Here is a 24,114-nt window from a genome sequence, read left to right as displayed (position 1 = left end):
TTAATTGTCTCTCGGACATCGCGGACCCGCGAGTAACAATTTACTCGCGATCGAAAACTGTAGCACCGACTACTCCAGGCCGATTGCGATCCGTAAACGGTGGATCTTCGTGCGAAAGAAAAATTGTTTTAGTTAATTGTAAGAAACTGAAATTGGTTGAAAGTGTCTTTTTTCTTTAAATAGTTATAATAAATTGAAATTGAAAATAAATTATAAATTGAAAAGAAACTGAAATTAGTTGAAAGAGTTGAAATTGAAAATAAATTATAAATTGAAAAGAAACTGAAATTAGTTGAAACTGTCTTTTTTCTTTAAATAGTTATAATAAATATAATATAATATAATAATATAATATTATAATATAATAAATATATTATAAATATATTATATATAAAATAAATATGTTATAATAATTATATATATATATATATATAAATGCTATATGCTATATGCTATATGCTATATGCTATATGCTATATGCCATATGCTATATGCTATATGCTATATGCTATATGCTATATGCTATATGCTATATGCCATATGCTATATGCTATATGCTATATGCTATACATATACTATACGCTATATACTACATGCTATACATATACTATACGCTATATACTACATGCTATACATATACTATACGCTATATACTACATAATAACCGTGGAGAAAATTCATGGTAACATCAAAGCTGAATTATTCAGATCCACTTGTCTTTCTGTTAACCGCTTCGCTGCCGTGGACGTGTCATGTCACGATGCTGATACTTGTTCTTATAAGGTCACAGACGAGATATCTCGCGACGTAATGCCGCTTGCGCGATGCCACAGATGTGTTATCCCGCGACGCACTACCGTTCGTGCGGTGCCACAAACGAGCAAACATGCGTGCTTCGTTATTAGAGTACGAGCTTTAATTCGAGAAGGTTTGGTTCCATTGACGCAACACGGAAGCAAGCTAAGTGACCACAGACAGAGCAAAAACGGAAGCGCGTGTTTACTCGTCCTGCGGCACCACACGAACGGTATTGCGTCGCGGGATAACACGTCCGTGGTATCGTACAAGCGGCATTACGTCGCGAGATATCTCGTCTGTGACCTTATAAGAACAAGTATCAGCGTCGCGACATGACACGTCCACGGCACCGAAGCGGTTAATAATAAAATAAAATAATGCACCGTTAGGACGGTCCATGTTAAGAACGAAGCAGGATACGTCTGAACCACTTGTCCTTCTGTTCAAATCTCAAATAATGATTTAGCTGATATCTCGGTCAAAAATCGTGCGAAGCATAACATTAAACAATAGTTGGCGACTAGCTGGATGCGAAGTTGTCAGTTTGTTCGGAAAAGAGGCTAGAGAATGATTCAGCTTCTTTATAATGAAAAAGTAGTCACCAGAAAGCCTAAAAAAATTTTCAAAATTCTCAAATTCACAGTTGAGGATTTCTAAATGAATTTTTCAGCTGCAATGGCAATATTTGGTTCGCCAATCAACGAGTCACCATATTTATTCACAATATAATGATTCCTTCTGAAAACATTTTTCAGAAGTAAATTTGAGCTACTTCTTTGACGCAATCGCGTAACAAGGTTCCAGCGATCACGTTCAAGTATCGAGTTCAATTGCAATACGTATGCGCAGTTATGTAAATCAAATTTCATTCGAATTAATAAAATCTAGATTCTCGATTGATTATTCTGATTTGATAGGAGTTCTCACGATCATTCGCGCGTGAATTTGTTTAACAACACGATCGGTGCTCGAGGTTGATCGTAGCAAAACTCGACCGCGGCTCGGATTTCGAGTTTAAGTGAAATTACGCTGTGATTTAGCTCGGCTTCGGAATTCAGTATATCATTCGTGAAGGCGATTAGAATATTTCGGTATTATTATATAATGCGCGCAATATACGCCGTTATATGGGCGTTTACTGCTCGATTTAGGATTATGCATATCCTTATGAATGCGTCCATAAAAGTGTCAGCGTACACCGCCGGACAGTTAGATATTTGACAACAAAATTATTCGCCACTTGCCTTAACGTTCCCATCTTAAAATGATATGCGGGATGCGATTTTATAACTACGTAACTTCCACGTGATAGCACTTTTACGATAATGTCGTTAGATCGATCATTGGGTAGACCGCGTTCAGCTTTCTCGTCCACTATGCTCGAAACGCTGTTTTATAGCGATCTTTATACATAATAGAGAACTCGCTAGAAACCAGAAACGAACGCAGTAATTAGGCGGCGAATTCTTGCGAATTTATACCGTGTGCAAATTTATGAAACACAGAAAAACCGCTGATAGAAATTAACGGCGCTATCGTGTTATTTTGACTGCAAGAAATTTCCCAGATTCTTTCAAAACAGCTCACATTTAACCTGTAAAATATTTCGTCGTACCAGGAGGACAGTTCTAATTGGCATGACGATTATTTTCGTTATGGAAATTTTGAAAAGTAATAGCTCGTTACGTTTTACGTGGTTCTTACTCATCGAAACCCAGTGTGCCCATACGGTAATACTTCGAATTTGCACGGTTTAGTTGCAAACGCCACTATAACGCATTTTATATGCAGCATACTAAGGGCGACAAGTTATACTAACGAAAATTGTATAATAACTACCGCTTAATAACAACGCAATTAAGGGACTTCGGAAATATTTGATATATTCATTTTCTAAATATGTCATAAAATATTTTGTCAAACTAAATAAACAATCAAGAAGCAAAAAGTGATTTTATTATCACGTGAAACGTGATAACATAACCTGTCGCGGTGAAGAAGAATGCATCCATTGTGAAACGAATTGAACAAAGTTATTGTCAGGTTAAGTTGCAAGATGATTCTTTAACCCCTTACCGTACTTCGACGAGTCTGACTCGAGATGGCGATTTCTAATAATAACCTGTTAAGTATAAATGTTATTCCGTTTTTTCAAGCCGAAATAAAATTCTGCCCTATTGTCGTTAATATTTAAGCGCTGAAATAAATGTAGGCGCACTATAAATATCAATTCCTTTTTCTTCCCAAAGATATTATTATAGTCGAAAAACATTTAATCATTGTTAACTGTGAAGATAATGGTACTGCAGGGGGGTTAATTTCAGGCGCTCGTCGATTATCCGCTGCCTTCTTTCTGCCATAATTTCCACAACCATTTACAATGGCCACGGTTTCCGCTGTCGATGAAAGAGACGCTCGGAATTGCATTTTGTTCGCGACTCTGAAATAACGAAGCGATGCAGCTCGATCGCCGCAACTCACGTGGAACCGTCTTATCCATCATCTTTACCTTGTTAATCTTCTCTAACGTGACAAATGACCGCGGTACAACAAATATTCATGTTTATGGATTGCTTCGCAGGATCCCCATCAGAATTTCATTCTGTTCGATCTATTCAGACGTTGATTCAATCGACGACAATAAAGAACAGCTTGGAATTCTAAACCCGAGAGGCAGCATTCACGTGAAAATTACTTTCTCTCCGCTCTGAATGCATTTCTCTTCCCGTTTTCGTTGCGCCGCAGCCCAGTTTCAGCTTACGCGAAAAAAAAGCATGTAATTTCTCACACAGTCGAACAAGAAATTCTATCAAGATCGAGCATCGGGCGCCGTTGCATTTAGGCGGGTTCAAATGGAACGTTTAGACCGATTCTCCGGGTCACGGATTAATCATCGTGTTCCACGGCTGTACCGTCTACGAATCTCGCGGCGGAATCTATTCGATAAAAAAACAATCGGGTCTAATAAAGATATTTCCGGCGGCCCGTGAAAAGTGAATGAAACCGATCTCATTCATACGGCGGTGCTCGCGTTTCTCATGTAATCACGCACCCGTGAGAACGATGCTGGAATAAATTGGCTCGAACCGTGTCTCGGAATCGCGCTAATTGATTCATCCGATCCGACCTCGCAAACCGCGGAACTGGATTTTCGTTTCTCCTCCGCTCGAATTTGCCGAAGCGAGCCAACAGAAAGAATCATTTTGTTGATCTGTGGAGTCACAATTTGCTGACTGCGTACACGTGTACAGTGGATAAAACAAGTATTAGCACACATTTTCTGAAACGGCACATATTTTTTAAGACTGGACTAAATAATTTGAATTGAATATTGTTCGAGAGATTATTTTTCCGTATAGTGACTAAAATACTTTTTGTTTAATTGTGCTGTTACTTGAAATAAAAAACAAACAAAACAAGAAAACTTTAAAAAGAAACGCGAGTTTTTATTTTCTTGTCATTCCAAGTATTGAATTTGGTCCTTTTCTACTCAATGTATATAAATGTATTAATAATTTCACCATTTGATCCCAATTGTGGGACTCACCTAAAAATGAAATTTTGGTTGTTAATCATGCTAATGAAGAATGACAGGGGTCCACGGAACGACGGGAATAGAATTCTACAAAATCGTGGACACCGTATAATTATTTACTTAAATGAAGTAATTACGTCACATTAAATCAATGTATGCATCGTCACAACTGTAATTTGCTTTTTCAGCCCAATTCGCAGAGTAGATTAATATTGTTTATAACAATTATTGATTATTCGGTAGCGTAGCTCGTACTCTGCGCCGTTATTTACTTGCTCGGATCGCTAAAGCATTGGAACGATAACGAATAATTTCGTTCCGACCAGAAATAAACGTAATAAAAAAAAATTATCACGGATAATGCAAATAGAGGGAGGAATTTAAGTTGAACGAAAGTCCGCGAACGAAAAGAAAACACGACGCGGGAAATATTGAAAACACATTTGAGTGGAAAATTTAGCGGAATGCGCGGGGCGAGATTCGTTGAAAAATAGATCTGTTAGTATACGAAACTTGTATTGCACGCTGCGTCGTTTGTCCGCAAATATTGGCCAGCGCCGGCACGGTTCAGTGGCAAGTTTACCAGTTCTATCGTGAAATTTGACTATTTTACCCCTGGATGCAAGGTGTCCAAATTAGCGCTGCGAACACATACAAGGTTTGAAGCCAGACATACACTCTATATACTATACGGCGCTGGGCGAATAGATATTCCAACATTAAATATTGCATTACGCTTGAATACGGCACGGAAAGGGCGGTTAGCCAAAAACGCTTCGAAGCCTGCAAGTATATGAAACCTGGTACCAATTATTACTCAGCTATTGCCAAATGTGGAAGTATAAATTTTAAAGTGAAATATAATAATTCTATTTTTGCTGCAGTTTCTGGTAACAGTATTCCGATGTTATGATCGTTTTATCAAAATTACGTGAAAATATTTTATCGGATAGAAACAGTTATCGGGTAGAGCAACGTCGAACTACCAATTGATCTATTACTATGATTTATCATTCGTCGCGATTAATATCTTCCGATCCAGTTGCCGTTCAATCTATTTCAGTTCTTCTCAGAGCGTTTTACTATCTTCTCCAATTTTGCCTGTTTCTGATAGGTCACCCTGCGGATTTTCTGTTGAAAAATATAGTAACATCTTTTGAATCTTGTGTAGACGCATTCCTCTGTTATTCTTCTCACTTTTAGGTGGATAATTAAAGCAATGACGTCCGTGATAAAGGTATGCAATCAGGTTATCTTCGTAGTATAATGGGGGATATAATGAGGAAGTAACCAACTAAACATACCTAAACAAAGTAGTGTTGTTTTATCGTGTTGTTAGACTGTATAATTATATGTATACGATCTTATAATAACAATTGTAAATAATAACATGTACAATATAACGATAATGAAAATAAAAATATTAAATGAAAATCAACAAAAATTGATACCATCAAAATGAAATTTTATACAATTAAAATATATACCTAGCACGGTGATTCCCGACAGCAAGTAATTCATTTAAGAAAACAACAGCACTGTAATTAATTTGATATTTGAGTGAGTTTAAAGACTTCCTTGAATTTGTGTATCTTGATAGCAATGAATTAAAATCATTCAGTATAGCGTTATACTTCGTTTTTAATTTTGGGAGCATTTATAAAACGGGACTTTTTGTCGTTTTCGGATGCCTCTTGCCCATAATGCGACGATTTCAACAATATTTCACAAAGTATTGATGTATTAAAATTGAGAAAATTAATATGTACTGAACTGCGATCTTAGAGAGGAATTCGACGTTCTGTAAAGATTATCAGTCCAATTATTATAAGGTATTGTTTTAGTTTCTCCCTAGGTAAGAACGGATGTGGTCGCGTTTCCGCTGGCGAAACTCGCTGTTACACGCTTTAAAAACGAAACGAACGCACTGGTTGTAAAACCGTGGTCGCTAGTTGTTTCCAGGAAGGTTACCAGCTTCTTCTTCGGTGCTTTCGTCGACATTAATTGAACCTTTGTACAGCACCGAGGATCAACCTATTCTCTTCGCCGCGTTCGCTATTCCACCTCCCGTTCGCTTCGGATTTTGCTGGCACTTCACTCTCGATTGATCTCTACGAAATAGTTTATTGCCTTTATTCTGGGTATTACATCCGGCACGCATCTTGTATTGCCTCTGCGCGCCCGGCACCTCGTAAAAAAGATGATATCAGCGGCATTTTTTCGAGCGTGCTCGCCTGCACCTTCCGAGAAAGGTGAGCGATCGACCTTTCTTATGGACTTTCCTCAAGGGTACGCTTCAGCACGTTAAAAATTCAAACGCGAAATATTTGATGGAGTCACTGAGAGAGAGAGTCATATAACCGACGTAATGGACGAGAAAATTCGCATTTAAACAAATTCAATATGAAACTCAGATTTTCATTACAGAGCTGTGCCAATTCGAAAAGAGCGCGTGACATTTAAAAATGATTTCTGAAATAGTTCATGGATATCTTTTCGAATAGGATAGCTTACTTGAAGATAGGAACAGTGGCCCCCAAAAGTGTTCGTGCATCTTTTAAAACGGAATAACTATTTTAAAACTGAACTAAACGACTTGAATTTTTTTTTAGCTAATAGAGGGACTAGTCTACTAGAAGATGAGTGGAATGCTTTTGTTTTTAATTTCGTTATTACTTGGAATAACAACAAAATAAAAATCTCTCGTTTTTTAACTTTTTTATCTGAGCCTATAATGAAAATTTAAGAAATGTCTTTCGTAGATCTCGGTAACTTGTATGCATGTTGAAAATTTTATCGAAATCAGTTCGCGTTGTACGAGTTACAACAAATTAAAGATCGCAAAAATCGCAGTTTTATCACGATTTTCAACCAAAAAAACTGTAAGAAATCTGCAGTTTTTAAAACCCTCCAACGCCAAGTTTATTGGAATTTTGGCACAAAGTGGATCGTTTGGAAGGTATCATCGAGAGGATGATATAGTAATTTTTTAACTATTCGTGTGTAAATAAAAAATTACATCTTATGAAATATTTGATGCCAGGCTTGTCAAACGTGCCGTATTTATTTTGGCGAGCAGCACATTTAATTCCAGCCTTGGAACGACCATTTTGAACACTGTGCAAACACAGAATCAAGGAAAGAGGCGTCCCCAGGTATACAGTATTCTCCCGAGGTGAAACGGAAGCGCAAATGGATTGTGATGTACATTTGTTCTTTATGTAAGCCGTGGAAAAGTGACGATGAAAGCAGATTGCAGACAGCTTGCTAATGCTCCGCAAATACGTTCCGTGTTTTCAGAGTTTCTTTCGGAAGAATACTCGAAATCGTGTACTCCGTGGTTACACGATAGATATCGCCTTGTTCTATTGTTTCCCTTACAAAAACGCTCGGATCATTTTATGTACTCGTAATAACTGCGTAAACAAGTTGCTAAAAGGAATCAGGATTTCATTGTTCACATTTTATCTTCATGCAGCGAATACACTGTTTTAATGTGTTGCATTATCCTATTCTGTTGTTTCTCCTATAAAAATGCTTGAATCATTGTACTTATTTGTAATGAGTTCATGTAAATACATGCTGCAAATATTTCAAGATTTTCATTGTCCATACTTTACTTTTTAAGCAGTAAATTATCAACGTCTTTAAATGATTACAGTGTTTCCGTGTAGTAAGTGATTATACTATAAACAAAGCTATCTACCTTTCGTGTTTTTTGCAAATGTGATACAGGAATATAATTATACAGCCTCTTATACAGTCAGTCACAAAATTGCATATGCATCAATTTGAACTGTTACGTTTAATCCTCGATAGCCCGAATTTTCTGTATTCATATAAAAAAGACTGATATACCTCGAAATCAGTAAATATCAATTTCTAGATAACTAATAAAATTAACGAACTAAACAAATTAGGGTATGGGTGAAAGAAGTATTTGTTTAGATTTGAAAATTAATTTATTAGGAATTACTTATGAATATAAATATAATATCATAATAATAATATAAATATAAATAACATCAAACGTTCTTACATAATGCTAGGAATGTTCGTAATAAAGTAAATTGTATATATATATACAAATTAATTTTTCTACTTTAATTTGACTAAACCTAATACTTCAATATTATGAAAATTTTAAGATTGTGGAGAACAGTCAAAGTGTTTATTAAATGTTAAGCATGCGTATCATCATTTTTTAATCTTTCCATCATTCGAACGAATTGAAATGAAAAAATTGTTTGTTCACCTATTTCCTAACAAACTCGTTCCAAAATCTCGAAAAGATTCAATTCATTTGGTCAAGGGAAAATGTATGAAACAATAAGAGTGATACAATAAATAAAACAATAAATGTGATTCTGTTCTTGTATTTAGCCTTCTAAAAATGGAGAAAAATCTGAAAAAATCTAGGTCGAATTAATGTGTCGTTCGTCCGCACGAAGTAATCTCGAAAAACCGAGTGCTTTTTTTCACTCTGTGTCGCAAGGACGCAATCGTAGCTCGGATTCTTCGAGGACTATTGAGAGAACGGAAGAGAGGGGAAAGAGAGAGGATCTAGTGGATCGTTTAATGTTTCCGGTAAGAAACGCAGACTCGCCCCAACGCTTTCGACCAACTTCACGAGACGTTAGATTATCGTACAGTTCGGCTCGCTCTTCTCTTCTTTGCTCCCCCTTCAAGGTTGTAGAAAAAGTTCTCCGTTGTGCTCGTAGAGCATAGGTGGCCGCTGTGCTCCCTTACCTGTGTTTCTTTCACGTTAGAGCCCTTCCGGCTAAACTTCCAGGCCATTAATTTACATTAGGACATTTTTCAAGAGCTCCCGACGACCGTGTAGCTTAAAATTGGCGAAGTCCTTTTTTCCATGGCGTGTGGCCCCCTGCCCGTTCCACCGCCCCGCCCTTTTCACAGGGAAGAACCCTCTCGAGTTGTTTGTGCCCCTCTTGTCGACGTCACGCCTGAATTCTTTACCATTAAATGGCAGCGCGGAAAGGACAGGCCGTGTGCGAGCTAACTTTATCGCTGCTCCTATTTTTAAGCTTTCAACGGTGAAAAGCTTCAGCGGACATTTTTTTTTAAACCCCTTTCGCGTTTCATTTTGGTATTTATAGCAGACCATAATCTCTGTAGTCCCGAGCTGCTGCCTCGAAGGAGAACATTCAGATTAATTGCGACTAATGACGACAGATTAATTAGACAGTGTTTTTAACGCTGGGATCGTGAAAATAATGAGTATAAAGGAGTCAAAGGAAATTAGCGGACGGTTCTAAGAGAATGGAAAGAAGGCCTTTCTTCGACATTTTTGTGACCCATGAATATAGAAAGCTAATTAGTAATGATCATGATACTAGTGTCCCTGCTGTGTGTATTAATAGGAGAGAAAAGCAACAGGTACATAAAAATAGAAGACAAACATTAGCATTATAAATATGTACGCAAACGTGAGACGAACTCTGGCGACCGCCATGAAACCTGACCTTAATTATAATAATAGATTATATGGATTACACTCGAGAAAAGAATAGACAATGCTACCTGAAACTGGAGCACGTTACGCAACATTCTCGTTCGCCGAGTAAACACATCGTATTTATTCTCCGCATTTTTACGTATCATTAGCAACAACAATCGGCGGATTAGGTACACACAATGTGAATAAGGTTGAATAATTTAGATAATAGGAAATTCATAATTGATACACGAGTTCCCAATTAGTTCGTAGATACGAACGCGATTAGTTACATGTAAATTATAATATAATTTTCAGTAATTGCTATTCCACGTTATATTCATGAACCGTGCTAATGGCGCGGTGCCTTAGTTAAAAACAAACTTGGTTGTTCACAACTTATTTATGAATTGTTTTGCAATTAATTCGTGCTATAATTTGGAGACTAGTTATCCACTAGTAACAATTGTCTGTATTTGAAAGATCGTAAATAATATACCAGCAATATTATGTTCTTTTGGTATTTCTTTGGTATTTTTAGGTCCTTCTTCATGCAACCATTTTTATTATAAATTGATAAGATCCACAGTCTAGTTACCGTTGTACTTTAATTTAATTATTGATAATTTACAGAAAATTAATGATTATTACAACTTCATACTTACTATGCTTATTAACCAATTAACTGCTTTTGACGAGTGTACTGATATTATAACATAAAATATTATCATTTTTTCATGACGAGTATGCTCGTCGAAGTGGTTAAATAGGATATCCATATATCCCGATATTCTGTATGAAATTACACATTTTACGAAAGTATTTAAACAAGATACGAAGAAAATCAAGCATATACAGTATAATCACAGTATTTTACACACTTTCGAATGGGATTGCGATGGCTAACCGGTTAATTAACATTGGAAGAGTGTATTCAAATGCGATAATGGTAATCGTCATCGAAAACAAGAATTGCTAAATAAATTTTAAGTAATTGTTCCACGTATAATTTGTCATTGAAGATTTATTGGCACATTAATCCGATATATGAGCATGGAACTGCACTGTGCGTTGCGCTTCGGCTGCGGAATATTTCGGACGGTGCAGTTGGCAATAGAATTCGACCGGCGAACGTTGCTCTTAATCCTTTTTAACACGTCACGTATGTTACCGAATATCCTATTATCACGCAAAACGTGTTGGTAAATGTTCTAAAACGACATTCCCGTTTCTGCTTCAGCACACTCTAACGGGCCACTGCGGGAAGGTGATGGCGGCGAAGTTTCTTGGCGAGCCTTCAAAAGTAGTTACAGGCAGTTACGACCGTACCCTAAAAATTTGGGACCTGCGTAGCAAGGCGTGTAAGTAAGCAAGCAGCAGCATCGAAGCAAATAGAAACGTTTAACCTATCAGCACGAGCGTTTATTCCGGCGGGTCGTTGGCGAGCGCGGAACGCGTTTTCCGTTGCCGCACAGACAGAAAGTAATGTACAGCATTAACGGTAATCGCATCCTTCATTATTCGCATTAGTCATGCGTATAATACTAATACACTTAAAGACGCCTCGAGATAACAATAAAACAAGACGAACGAAACGTATATGGTATCATTCGTGGATACACACGCTACAGGCCATAAGTTTCAGGCCACCCCCAGTCGGTAATAAGAAGCGGGCTTATTTTATGTAAATTTGATAGCTCGTCCCTAACAGATTATGGACGCTAGAGTCGATCGGGATTTATAAGCCGAATAGAATCGATTAGCTGTTTAATGGTAACTGGTTAATGAGACCACACGAACATGGCAAAGGTCTCCTGATAGTTCCACTTCGTGGCCACGATTAGATCAGCATCCTCTGCTTTCAATTCTGTGGTTGCAAGGAAGAACGCCGCATGTCACATGTTTTCACTTTCGAGATATTTATTGTCGCTTAAAGTTCTGATCACTAATGCTTGGTATTTAGTCGTGCTTCAAGTTGCATAATATATCTGTCAGTCTATCGAATTTATTTTCTTGATTTCTTTCTGATTAATACGTAAATCTTATATGCTACAGTTCAATTAAATTTTTAGAAATTGTGACTCAAATTATTATTAATAAACGATTATTATCGTTTCAAGACGTATTGCCAAAATTCTACACACAAATTCTGGTCTAATTCAATACTGAGATATGCCTAAATAATGAAGTTTAAAGAAGAAGGCATTTAAAGTTTTATTTTCCCAATAATAATTTCGCTCTCGAAAATAATGAAATATTGTTTTCACTAAATTTTATACTAATGTATGTTGAATTCATCGTTATCCATATCTTTATCTCAATATTTCTCCAGGTACGCACAAAGAACGTGGAAATGGAACAGTGAGATATGACGATTAATGCTTTTGCCTTATTGCATTACCTAGATAATAATATTAATATTAATATATATATATAATATAATATATAATAATATATTAATATTAATATAAATAATAATATCAATAATAATATTTCGTATGAAATAGTAGACTTTTTTTTTAAATGTCTCAGTATTGAATTATAACAGCGAAATATTAGAACAATTTCGTAGCGCAGAAAAAGAAATTGTATGCGATAATCCCCGCGATGTTCGTGCAAGTAGAATCAGTGTATCACAAACAGACAGAGTAGACAGTCGTGCGAAAGTATAATAGAGTGATATATCACTCAGTTTTCAAACTCAATATCTTGATCATTTTTATACGTTTTTCGTTACGTATGATAATACATTTTCTAAAATTTTATCGAAACTTTTACGTTTGATTAAAAATATTTTTCAGAGTAAAGTTAGCCATTGAATCAGAATATGTTTCAGAATATGTTTAATTCATTACTAAACAACATGACTGAAGAAACTGCGGAGTTTTGTATTATTTAAAAAAAAGTTTTGTCTCGTTTATAACAAACGGGAATCGAATAAAAATTTCTTTAGATCCTTGGTCTAGTGATAAACTTGAGATCAGCTATTGTTTGCTGTGTTTAACATTTCGTTCTTTATTTTGCTGTTTTTTCGGAAGCAATTACAAAACGGTGCTGGTGAAATACGACGTCGATTCCACGGAAATACATTATTTTCACGGAACTTAAGGCTCTCTAACGAGGAGGATCGACTAAAAATGATCTTGGGTCGCGTCCTCACTTTGTGGGATTAATTAAGCCGATAAGGTTCTTATCACGAGTTACCGGAATCTCTCCTAACTTGCTTCAATCTGCACTTTTTCCTTGCACGAAGAGTTTTTGGTCGCTAACATTGACATTGCTAATGGATGACGCTGTTCGTTAAACGAGTCCTTGATAAGAATAATTGGGAAATCGTCAGAGAATGAATATGTTCTTATAATTTTTACTAGATTGCATTATAAAAACAAAGAAACATTGCGCGGAACGTGTGTAATTCGGACTATCATTTTTAATTCGATGCTCAAGAACCTATAGAATCTCAGAATAAATCTGTTATTGTTTAGTTGATACTAGAACCACTTGAAAGCATAAATAGTTTAGACAGAGCACAATTATAAGGACAAGTATAAGATAAAATTACATGAATTCTTAATGTCGAAATATCAAGAAGAATTTTTTAACATAAGTTAGAAATGGGACTAAGCTTTCAACTGAACACTGTGTAAACTTAAAAAAATTCTTATTAATGTTTCAACATTGGACTACGAACTGCAATTGCATCGCAAGAAAACAGTATGTAAAAAATGTGTAATTCGGACTATCAATTTTAATTCGATCCACAAGAATCTACAGAGTCTTGGAATAGGACAGTTACTCTTTATTTGACACTTGAACCGCTTAGAAAATTAAATAATTTACACAGTGTTCAATCAATCATATTGTACTACGAACTGGCAATAGATTTTCCAACTTCTTTTTAGATCTGTCTTACACTTACTCGTGTAAAAGTCATTTTTCTGTAACAGCAGTTTAAGTAGATTAATAGAAATGAACAAAGGATCGAAATCCTCAGAAAACTTGCACACAAGTTTCTTTAAAATTTTCGTACAAGCCCAGGAAGCTCTTTATCAGCTGTTATATGAGACCTCAGGCCAACAGAAATTTAACATCGAAGCTCTTAAACATCCATGAGAAATTCGGCTGAAGACCGTATCCTTTTGAGTGGTTTCTCCTGGCATCGCAATTAGCTTTATCGGGGCTGCCCGGAAGAACTTATGCTCGGAGCTCGGCTCGCGGTAGTCATCTATTTAAACAGTTCGATGGACAAGCGGTTCATCAGTCCGACTAGAAGTCGAGAAAAAAATCGCTCATCGATACAAGATCCGAGTGGAGCATGGTAAACTTCGACGTCCGGTTTCTGTTCGCGAACGTATCAATCAAAGATAAAATAGAAGTAATCAGTAGCAAAACAACGGACAGCCTTGTACAGCCTGTACACCGGTGCTTTATACCAACCTGTTATCTATTCGAAGGCGACTGTTACGATCGGGGATCAGACTTTAGTACGGGTTCAGCCCGTTCCGCCAGTCATCGTTCGCATCTACATAGAACGGGCTTCGGGAAGAAATCCTGCAGGAAGCGACGCTCAAACCTTCGAAGTGATTCCTATATGCTGGGCGAGGCCAATCAAACTCCTCGACTTCAACGCGGACTTGCAGAATTTTCGCAATTCTCACCGCCGATTTCGTTAATGCGCGTCTGCCGCTCGTTATTTTTAATTGCAAATGTAATTACCTGTTCGTGTTTCCTGCCCCCCCTCGATCTTATCATTCGGCTCCGGATTTTACGGATTTGTGAAACGTGCTATTGTCTAGGACTTTAATTAAGCATTTGCTCGTGTACACTGGTCCGTGCAGGCTTGTATTTGCACAGGCATTTAGGGCCCGATTAGCATCTTTTAGCGCATACCACGAAATCGAAGGTGCTAAGAGTTTCATCCTCTGAGCGAATAATTCGCATTCAATTAGTGCAATCAATTTCTCTGAACTAATCAGCGACAAATAGTAGGTGTACAAATAGGTTCTAGTTCTCCTCTACCTCTAACTACCTCTAATTTATCATAAACGTTATTTTGACTACGGTCCGTTCACCGAATTGAGTTACCGGACATAGAAAAATTCACGTGGCGGTGTTCTGATAGAACAGGACTATATTTCTCAGTTATCGTAACCAACATTTTTTTGTGCGAGATTTTCGGATTGGTAATAATCGTCCTAAAAATTTCGTTTCAGAGTTTCGTTTTATAAGTATCTGAAATAATTTCTTATTAATATTTAAAATAGCTTCCTCCGCGAAAACTAAAATAAAATCGTTTGAAGCGTTTCTTTAAAAAGGTGGTGCATTAGAACGCAGAGTTTCTCGAAGATATGTTCGTATTCAAATATTAAAACACATAACGAAAAGCAACGAAACAAAAGTATGACACGAACGGTCAGGTTTTTTTTAACGATGGTATTCGTCAGTCGTGGATGAAGAATGTTCGTCGAAAGAAACGGGGATTACTTTAATGATTAAAGCCATTTGCATATTTCCAGAAATAGAAGTTGAATGTTAGAACAGAAGGACCGGATCCGATTTGTACACCTAATAGAATCGAAGAAGATCACACTGCACTCTATCAGAGGGTTCATTAAACTTGAAAGTCGATGGCATATTGGTGAAACATTTTTAAGCATTTTCGCCGCTCCACTTTCAGAGGATCAAAAATTGTTGCAGCAAAATCCGCTCGGGAGATTAAACCCGTGATTTAGTTCGCCGAGCGTCCCGAATTTTCCGAAATATTTCCTAAGTGATATATGAGCCTTGAAGTTTAAAGCTTGAGCAAATTAGGCCTGCGCACATTTCGGTGCAGCGCGGGTCCGGCGTAATAGCGGTATCCTAAAAAGGTGATAACTTGCTGGCACACGAAAGTAGCTATTACCGGGGCGAACTAAGGACAACGTATGGCTCTTTCGGCAAATACGGGTGGCACTAAGGGGCCCGAAAAGTAAATTGGACCGGTGGAGTGGGATCGGGGCTGCAGGAAAGTGACCAGCTGATATGAGCTGCGCAAATGAAACGGTCTGAGCCACGGTTAGTAAATGTATGCAGGATTTAGATTCGATTCGTATGGACCGCTGACTAATCTCGTGAAACCATATCATTCGAAGGGCCGCTCCAGATATCGATTTACACTCTGGACAACGCCGCTATAGAATCCTGAAGTACGACCCAACTAGGGTGGAATTCTATTGACACAGGGATTCACAGCTGCGAGCTGGATTCGACGACAATGTACCGGTTGTATTAATTTGCAATAATGCTCGAAAGGACCATCTTAAATTATCTGAAACGTGTACTTCTCGGTTCGCCAACAAACCTGCATTGCAAATCAAATTTTCCTGTACTCGGAACAATCCTGTCAACGATTGTTCTGTAATGTTATCGTGCAAAGAGCGATATTATCGGAGCATAATTCGCAATATTATTACTAGAAAATAGCTATAGTAGAGACTCTTTTATCCAATGGTTTATTTTTCTAATATCCTGATATCAAAACATTCCATTATCTGAACGTTTTGTTCGAGTTCTCTACTAGACGATAATGTATCAAAATAATACAATGATTAAATAATAAAACGTTTGGATACCAGAATATATCATAAAAATAAATGTTCGGATAAAGGGTAGTATGTGTACAGAAATTTATGACATGATCAGGTGATCCTAAAAATATATTTTTCATTTTGCATATTTTACATATCACATATGTTTTGCATATTTACGTTTGAAAACGTATGCAATAATATATTGCATATGTCATTTGTCGCTTAAATGCATATATCATGCTCGTCTGAATCATCTATCTGTAACTACTGAATTTTGCCATAAATGCATAAAATCCGCAGTCTAGCTATCACAATTTAGAAATGAAAGTAAATGAACACGTACAAGAAACACGCATTGTCTCGTTCTATTAAATTACGGAATAAAGAAATTAATCAAGACGAAGACGTGTGCAACAACGCAGTTGTAAAAGAAATCGTAGTACAAGTGGTTAACATGTTAAGTGCCACGTCGATCCCATATGGTTGACACTAATTTTTGGCTAGTTTCAAAAATTCGTTTCGTATTACAATACACTGAACGAACTGAATATTACTAGGCTTTTTAGAATTCAAAAGTATTAATCTATCATCTCCGATAGTGAAATTCAACTTTGTAGTTTCGGTTCCATTAATTAAATGACTTCGATATTGTGGGAATTTTTGGAGTTGATATTCTGCATTGAACGTGTTAATAAACTGCGGCACTCGGTGCAAAATAAAAATAAAACAACGGCATTTTTAAGTAAAAATTTTAGTGTCTGCCAAAGGTTAGTCATTTTGGTAAATCGACAATACTGCAGCTATACAATGAAAATGTTGTACGACCATATGCACGTCGCTTCTATTATTAAACATAGCTTTCGCAGTATTTGTAACCTTTCAAACCTTTCGAGGATAGCATGCGTGTAACAAACTTTCGCGTTGGCTCAAAATGACCTGGCACCCATCCGCTTCGTCGTTACTCGACCGGAAACCCTCGAGTTATCGCAATGAATTTATAATACAGGGTGTTGGTGTTATTATTAGCCCACGTTTTCCTCGTAAGTGGCGAGCGAGGGAGAACGAAAGGGGAAAATATTTTACCTTGTCTTAATTTGTAAATGAATTTAAAAAAAATTAAAAGACAGCACTGAAACAGTTCTACTATGATTTCGAATTTTCTGCAACTAGAATCCTGAATTAAATAATCCGAATCTCATCTGAAACCACCATTTTGCTTCTAATTCGGTAAAAATATGCATGTCTTATACAAACAACCATAGGTTCGCCATCGGTTCGATTGCGTTGAAAGTCGGTAAACCCTCCTATTCCTGTCTGTTGCAACTGGAAGGGCGGTAATTCATATCGACTAAAAAATAATGATCGGCATCTTTATTTCGTATATCCTTTCCGTGACGTCTGTCAGCAGTTTGACGGGGCAGTATAAGCAGCATGGGTTCAACAGATGTCCCATCGTTCGCCATTCGATGCGATGCTCGCGAGCGACGTTCTCTTTATCTTCTAAATATAGCGTTCGCGCGTTGACACCGTGGGAGAGAAGGCGCTTCATTGCCTCATTCATGCCCGGGAAAGTGACCTTGAACAGTTAATTGAATTTGCGTTCGCCGGGTTGTCAGGAAGCGCGGAGGATTCGTTCGTGAAATCTTGATTCCCGTCAGTCAGGTGCACAACCGCGGGTACCCCCTACAGCTTTTACGATCACACTAAATTTCTTCCGTCAGATATACGGTCGTGCTTCAGAGATTCGTGATGATATGTTGGCGAAATTCATCCACGCTATTAAACGCACCCCATAGGAAACACTTTTACGACGAGACGTCTAAGAACATCTAAAACCTCTAAATCTTCCTCTGCCTAGACAACAATTTCGTTTTTCTCCTGTTCCCGCTGCTTTTTCCAAGCTGTCCCGGCCGCTTCTTTGCACGTAATTGCTTCGGGAACGTTTGAAAATTAAGACGCCAGCTCGTAACACCGTAGCACGCTTCGTAACGTGTTTTCGAAAGATTTCTAGATTCAGATTAATGAGAACCGTTAAGGTTCATGCGAGCTCCCATTAACTTTCTAGTTAATTTGATGCAAACGAAAACAAGCGCACATTAATCTTTAATACATTTCCTATTTTCAACCTACGGTTGAAGATGCTTGGGTTGCAACAATTTAAGTACTCGTTCTTTGATGCACCACGCTGATTTCTACCGCTGATACGAAAACTAGTTTCAAAAACAATGCTCTTGACCAAGTTCCATAATTTCTGGAGCTTCCCACTCTCTGTGTCACCGTTCATTTTCTTACTCTAGTTTAGCAGATCTCGTGCTGTTCATCTGCATACCTAATTAATTATCTGTTTACGACATTTCTGTTTGCACTCGTTAAATATACATGAATACGATATCGAGGTCAGCATTTCCATTAATTTATAATTTCAATCTATGTATCCAATAAATTATTCCTTTATGCTATTCCATCATTTCTGCATACTTTAGAAAACATTTTCTAAGATCATAACTTGCGACTGCAGTAATTTCTTCCCAATTCGCGCTCAGATTGCGCACAAAAATGGACAATTTTGTAAGTCGAGATACGATTTTTATAGTTGTTGTCAATCGGTAACTATAAAAACGAGCTGCAAGAGTCGACTAATCCTATCACCATTTCTCAAATTGTCCACTTTTGTGCGCAATCTGAACGCGAATTAGGGAGAAATTACTGTATTAATGAGTCATTGGCGACTTCTGTTCTCGCAAACGATGCAAGAAGCGTCTATTCTGCATACAGATACACATCCACAGTCTGTTAATCTATTCCTTTCGTATTAAAAGACTGTTGCATTGAACGGCCACCGTAGGAGGTTTCAAGCGAAATTTAAAAATGCACGCAAAGTAGAAGCACGTCCAGCCGCGAATTCACTTCTGCACGCGAACAAATGTTTCTAAAGTGATTCATTTCAGCAAGTCGCCCCAAGCGGATGCAAACACTCGACGAACTATATGCGGGAAGGTGAAATGTGATTTGTCTACTAACCTGAAATGTTTCTTTTTCGCCTCCGCTGTTCCTTTTATTTTCTCGTTCTACGCACACAGCGGATTCCTGAATGCGGGTGCGTCTACTTTGCACGTTCGTTCTTCCTACATTTCTCCGAGACAAAGGAAAAAGTGTTTCCAACACGGCCCTTTTTAGACGTTTCCATTAGTACGATAGTTTTCCAGAACTTATTCGTAACTGCTTTCCGCTTGACGTATGATTTATTTAGCTATCTCGTGTTTACTTATAGTGTATCATACATTAGTACAAAGTTGGCGGTACATCTTTCGTTCAGAGCTGGTTGAAACGACCAAAAAACATCGTACATCAAACTTCATGGTGTTTTTGTAAAGCGGAAATTTCAATCTTGAAATCTGTGGTGAATTCAATTACGAAAACAATTTTCTAACGTTTTTAGAGACATTTCATATTTTATAAGGAACACGTCTTCAGCTTCTCACTCACTGCATTATATAGAGTGAGTTATTTGACTCTTCCACCTTATCTTGTCTTGCAAACTACACGCTGAATAAAAAAATGTTTCGAACGAAAGTTTGCCATGAAAAGGAGCATACACAGTGACAATTAATAATTTGCTATTTTCCTTTTTTATCACAGAATGACGGTCACATTGAGTTTACAACTATAAAGTGCAACATTTAATCATGCCATTCGAAAGTCTATTAAATACAGACTAAAAAATTATTATCATAAATTAATATTTATCGAGATATTCTTTGGATGATTTTTAACGTAAGAAATGAAAACGTTGGTATGCAAGCATGTTGGCGACAGAAAACGAATGGCACATGTGTAAGTGTTCCTTATTTGGATAAGTGATCTTCATATTTCGATAAAAAAAAGAGGAAAATAGTAAAAAATTAATTGCTACCGCGTACGCTCCTCTTTATATCAAACAATTTTCGTTCGAAATACGTATTGTCTGACAACATACAGTGGCAACAAGAAAAATTAAAGTGAGTTAAATGAAACACCCTATATAGCGCATAAAATCATTTTCAATTAAAATGAGCCACAAACTGCGGAAGCAGCTTCGAGTTTCAAGATGAAACCACGTTCATCGTTGCACGATTTGTTCTTACGAAATTACGAGAGTGTAAATATCGGATTTTTGAAAATCGAAGATTTAGTGTGCAAATACTTTTCGAGACCATTGTACGCCGGAGTTAATTTTGCCGGCATCGGGGGGCGGGGGCCGGGCAAGGTTGTTACACAAAGACCCAAGCCCGGACATCCATTTCGGTTTTGGGCTTTTACGCTTTTGTTGTGCTGGCGGTCCCACGGCAAAATAGTGAAAACCAAGCCGCTCAGCTATCTGGGAAAGGCGGACGCCGGTGTACAAAAGTTTTGCGCAAATAAATCTCGCTACGCAAGGAGCGGACAATAGAGACCGGCGTCGCTGAAAGCGCGTTTAACCGTGAATTATCGTTTATCTAGAACGCTTTAAGACAAAAAGGATGCTTAAAGTGGATCGCCTATTTTCTATCGGCGTATTATCCCTCTTCGACCCATTCCCCAGTCCTTCGATCGCCTATGCTTCAGATATTTCAAAGCATCGGCCACCGGTCACGGACACTTTTTTTTTTAAATTAGTTAACTCGGTTTATCAACGTCGATAAAAGTCACTTCAGTTGTCGCCCTTGCGAACGATCGTAGGAATATGTGCTGCGTCACATTAATCCTTCGCGCTATAACAACGAGCGAGACTCGTGACGAACACTTCATGCATAATCTATCAAATACGAATGTTATTGATTTCTCCTAAATTGAAACAAAATTTGATTGAAATCTAGTATTCAAAGTAAATGGAGACATACAAGAAAGAAAAATTGTCTGGTTCTGTTAGGAAGTTTTTTAATAGGTCAAAAGCCGAATTAGAGCTCTTATCATTCCTACAATGTTAACACAAGATTTACAGAAAGATTACAAAAAACGGCTGTTTTATATTAGTTTATAAAAGTAACAATAAGTCATTTATTCTGATTTTTAACAAGTGTTATTGTAGCATTTACCGTAAGTAACATATAAATTGAATAAATAACCCATAAATGTATCTTTAAAGTCTTTGAACCAATTACATAGTTGTTTTTGGTGAGTATACTCGTCGGTATATAAAATGTTGCCATTTCTTCGTAATGTATATGTGTTGTGTAATATAATATGAAGAGAATTAAATATATACAGTATAATTATAGTAATTGACACACTTTTCAAAGAGATTGTAACAGCTAACTGATTAATTAATGACACCGAAACTAGAGAGTTAAAATTTACAATCGTAACTTCTAATCATAGTTTAACTTTTTTGCGTTGTAATGATTCTAGTAACAATCAGATGTTTCTAATATATCGCAATAAAAACCGCTACCTATTTAAAAAGGCACTCATCGGGTTAAGAACGAATAAATCATAGTGCAAAGGGTTAATTCGATGGTAAATTTGGAATAATAGCTGTCCGTTCTGTGTCTGTTTCATATTTAAGTTCATCTGTGATGTAATAGAACACTTCAGAATATTTATGCCGTTCATCTGAAATTACAGACAGCGCGTCTCGAACAAAATGTTTCGAATTTGTCTTGGTAAACCGTTTAAAACGTCGTTACAATCGAACCTCAATTTAACGAATCCCTAAGCAATAGCTCGAGGGTGGACTTGCCAACAGTGCCTTTGAGAAAGGAACAAAGAACGATCATCGAGCGGACAGGTTACTAACAAAGAATTTCGCCCGTGATTAATGACACCGGCGGTATCGCACTCGCAGTTAAGTAATTTCTGTTCCACGTCAGAAAGTCAAGTACCAGGATCCATTGCTAACAATAAGTGTTGGTAACTGAATTCATTTAGCATGTCTCTGGTACGTTAGCTCTCTTCCACGAGCAGTTACTTGTCGTGGTAATGCTCGTATTCCGCCGGCATTATCATTAGGATTCAACCGCGTAATCATCGTTAACGTTTGCAAATAAGCTCGGCGAGTTTGGAATATTTATTCATTGCCTCATCGCGGGGGAATCTCTCGTCTACGGCTCGCCCTTAAAAGGATTCCCTGCAAATGACACTTGATCGTGCTTTCGACACTGAAGGCGCGCGCGCACACAGTTCGCATACGACGCGATTATAAATCAGATTCTTCGCGCGCGTACCAACACGATGTCGCAAATGGCCTGGCTCTCCTCTTTTCTGTTAGCTCGCTCCTGGTGGGAACTTTATTGCCCGCTCGTTCTGCGCGATGAAACTGTTTGCGCGAAATAGTTTTGCGGACAGACCGTGTGAGACCGCTTTCGAAAATTATTCTTCATTCGAATCGCGTCGAAACTGCGGTGCCATTGTTGAAGAAATTGATTGTATTTGTATATCAAAGTGGTATCGATTGGTTGCCAACGAAGTACAATGAATCGAGGAATAACAAAGAACATTCTTCTCTAATACAGTTAAAATAATGTCCGCAGTATAAAAATATTTCGAAAGGTTCAGTCATTGATGAGGTGAACGCGCCTATTATGAAACACCGTCGCAATTGTGATCTCTAGTTGAATCACAGGCAGAAGTAATATAATAAAAACAAAAATAGATAGAGCGCATGAAAATGGATGTAAAAATTCTAGCTATATTTTTGAACATTGTTCTTTATAAAATCATTCGTGCAAATACTGTTGTGTTATAATCAGCTATAAAATAAAATGATTACTCGAATATGGATGCTTTAACAGTTTGCATCCGTGTTTCAAATGTACGATTAGTGTCGTTGCCGCGATTGTACATGCTCGTACTTTACTATTCTATTCGTATTATATATATGTATATATTTCTCTCTATTTCTAGGAGTAAGATATATATATATATATAGATATATGAGAGAGAAATAGAGAGAAATATATACATTATATATATATATATATATATATATATATATATATATATATATATATATATATCTTACTCCTATGAGAGAGAAATGAATATTACAAAGTTCATTACGTTACCTAATACGTTCCATAACAGGTACTACTTTCACATTAACGTGTACAATAAGTTAATTTTTTAGAAGCTCGAGCACGATTCCTTCAGAAATATCGAAGATTGAGAAACCACGCATGAAATTCATGTCAGATCTTGCGAAATCATTTGTGCCGGAACGCGGGTACACAAATTGGTAATTATTTAACGTACTCGATCATTCTTCCCCGTTGTCGAAGATGCATTGTGCAGCTTCCAGCGGAGACATTGATGGCATTATTATAATATGGTGCGCGGAGGATGAATAATGGCCCCCCAGACTATAAAATGTAAATTCGAGGCATTACAAGCTGATCCGTTTACTGGTGCCACGGAAAGACAAGCTATCCGGTTACGTATTTATCCACTGTTCAATAACGCCCCCGTGGAACCCTCAGAAACATCGATGCGACGACTGCGCCGAAGGAAAGCAACAAAGAAACCTGATCGTGCAATTTCATCGGGCTTTGAAATACGAGTAGAGTACGTACGTAGGCAATGTTGCGCCGCGCCAGTTAACGCTGTTATTAAAAGTACGTTACAAGACGAGGGTGGTTTCCGGTTTCGCATTGTGGCTCCTAGACCGGTCGTTTTCATAGATTTCCGCGGCGCAATAAGCAGGATTCCGAACATAATTTACGCCCATGGAAATAATGCTCCACGTCACCCGGTTTCCACGGGTCCGTCGGTGAAATGCTAATACAGCCCGGCCGATACTTTCG

At 37.4% G+C, this 24,114-nt stretch overlaps 1 protein-coding gene across 2 annotated transcripts in view; it reads left to right on the top strand.

The window, feature by feature from the left end:
- Window positions 1-24,114, top strand: part of LOC117219260 (autophagy-related protein 16-1) — a 176,284-nt gene that overhangs the window by 94,822 nt on the left and 57,348 nt on the right. For both annotated transcript variants that reach the window (XM_076518590.1, XM_033468248.2), the window contains exon 2: window positions 11,029-11,149. In XM_076518590.1, coding sequence (XP_076374705.1) covers window positions 11,059-11,149 — 91 coding nt within the window. In that variant the 5' untranslated portion in view covers window positions 11,029-11,058. The remainder of the gene's footprint in view (window positions 1-11,028; window positions 11,150-24,114) is intronic.

Source organism: Megalopta genalis, chromosome 2 (genome assembly GCF_051020955.1).
Source record: "Megalopta genalis isolate 19385.01 chromosome 2, iyMegGena1_principal, whole genome shotgun sequence".
Classification (NCBI taxonomy): Eukaryota; Metazoa; Arthropoda; class Insecta; order Hymenoptera; family Halictidae; genus Megalopta; species Megalopta genalis.
Note: the sequence above shows the minus strand (reverse complement) of the source record. Positions and strands in the feature narration are given on the sequence as shown.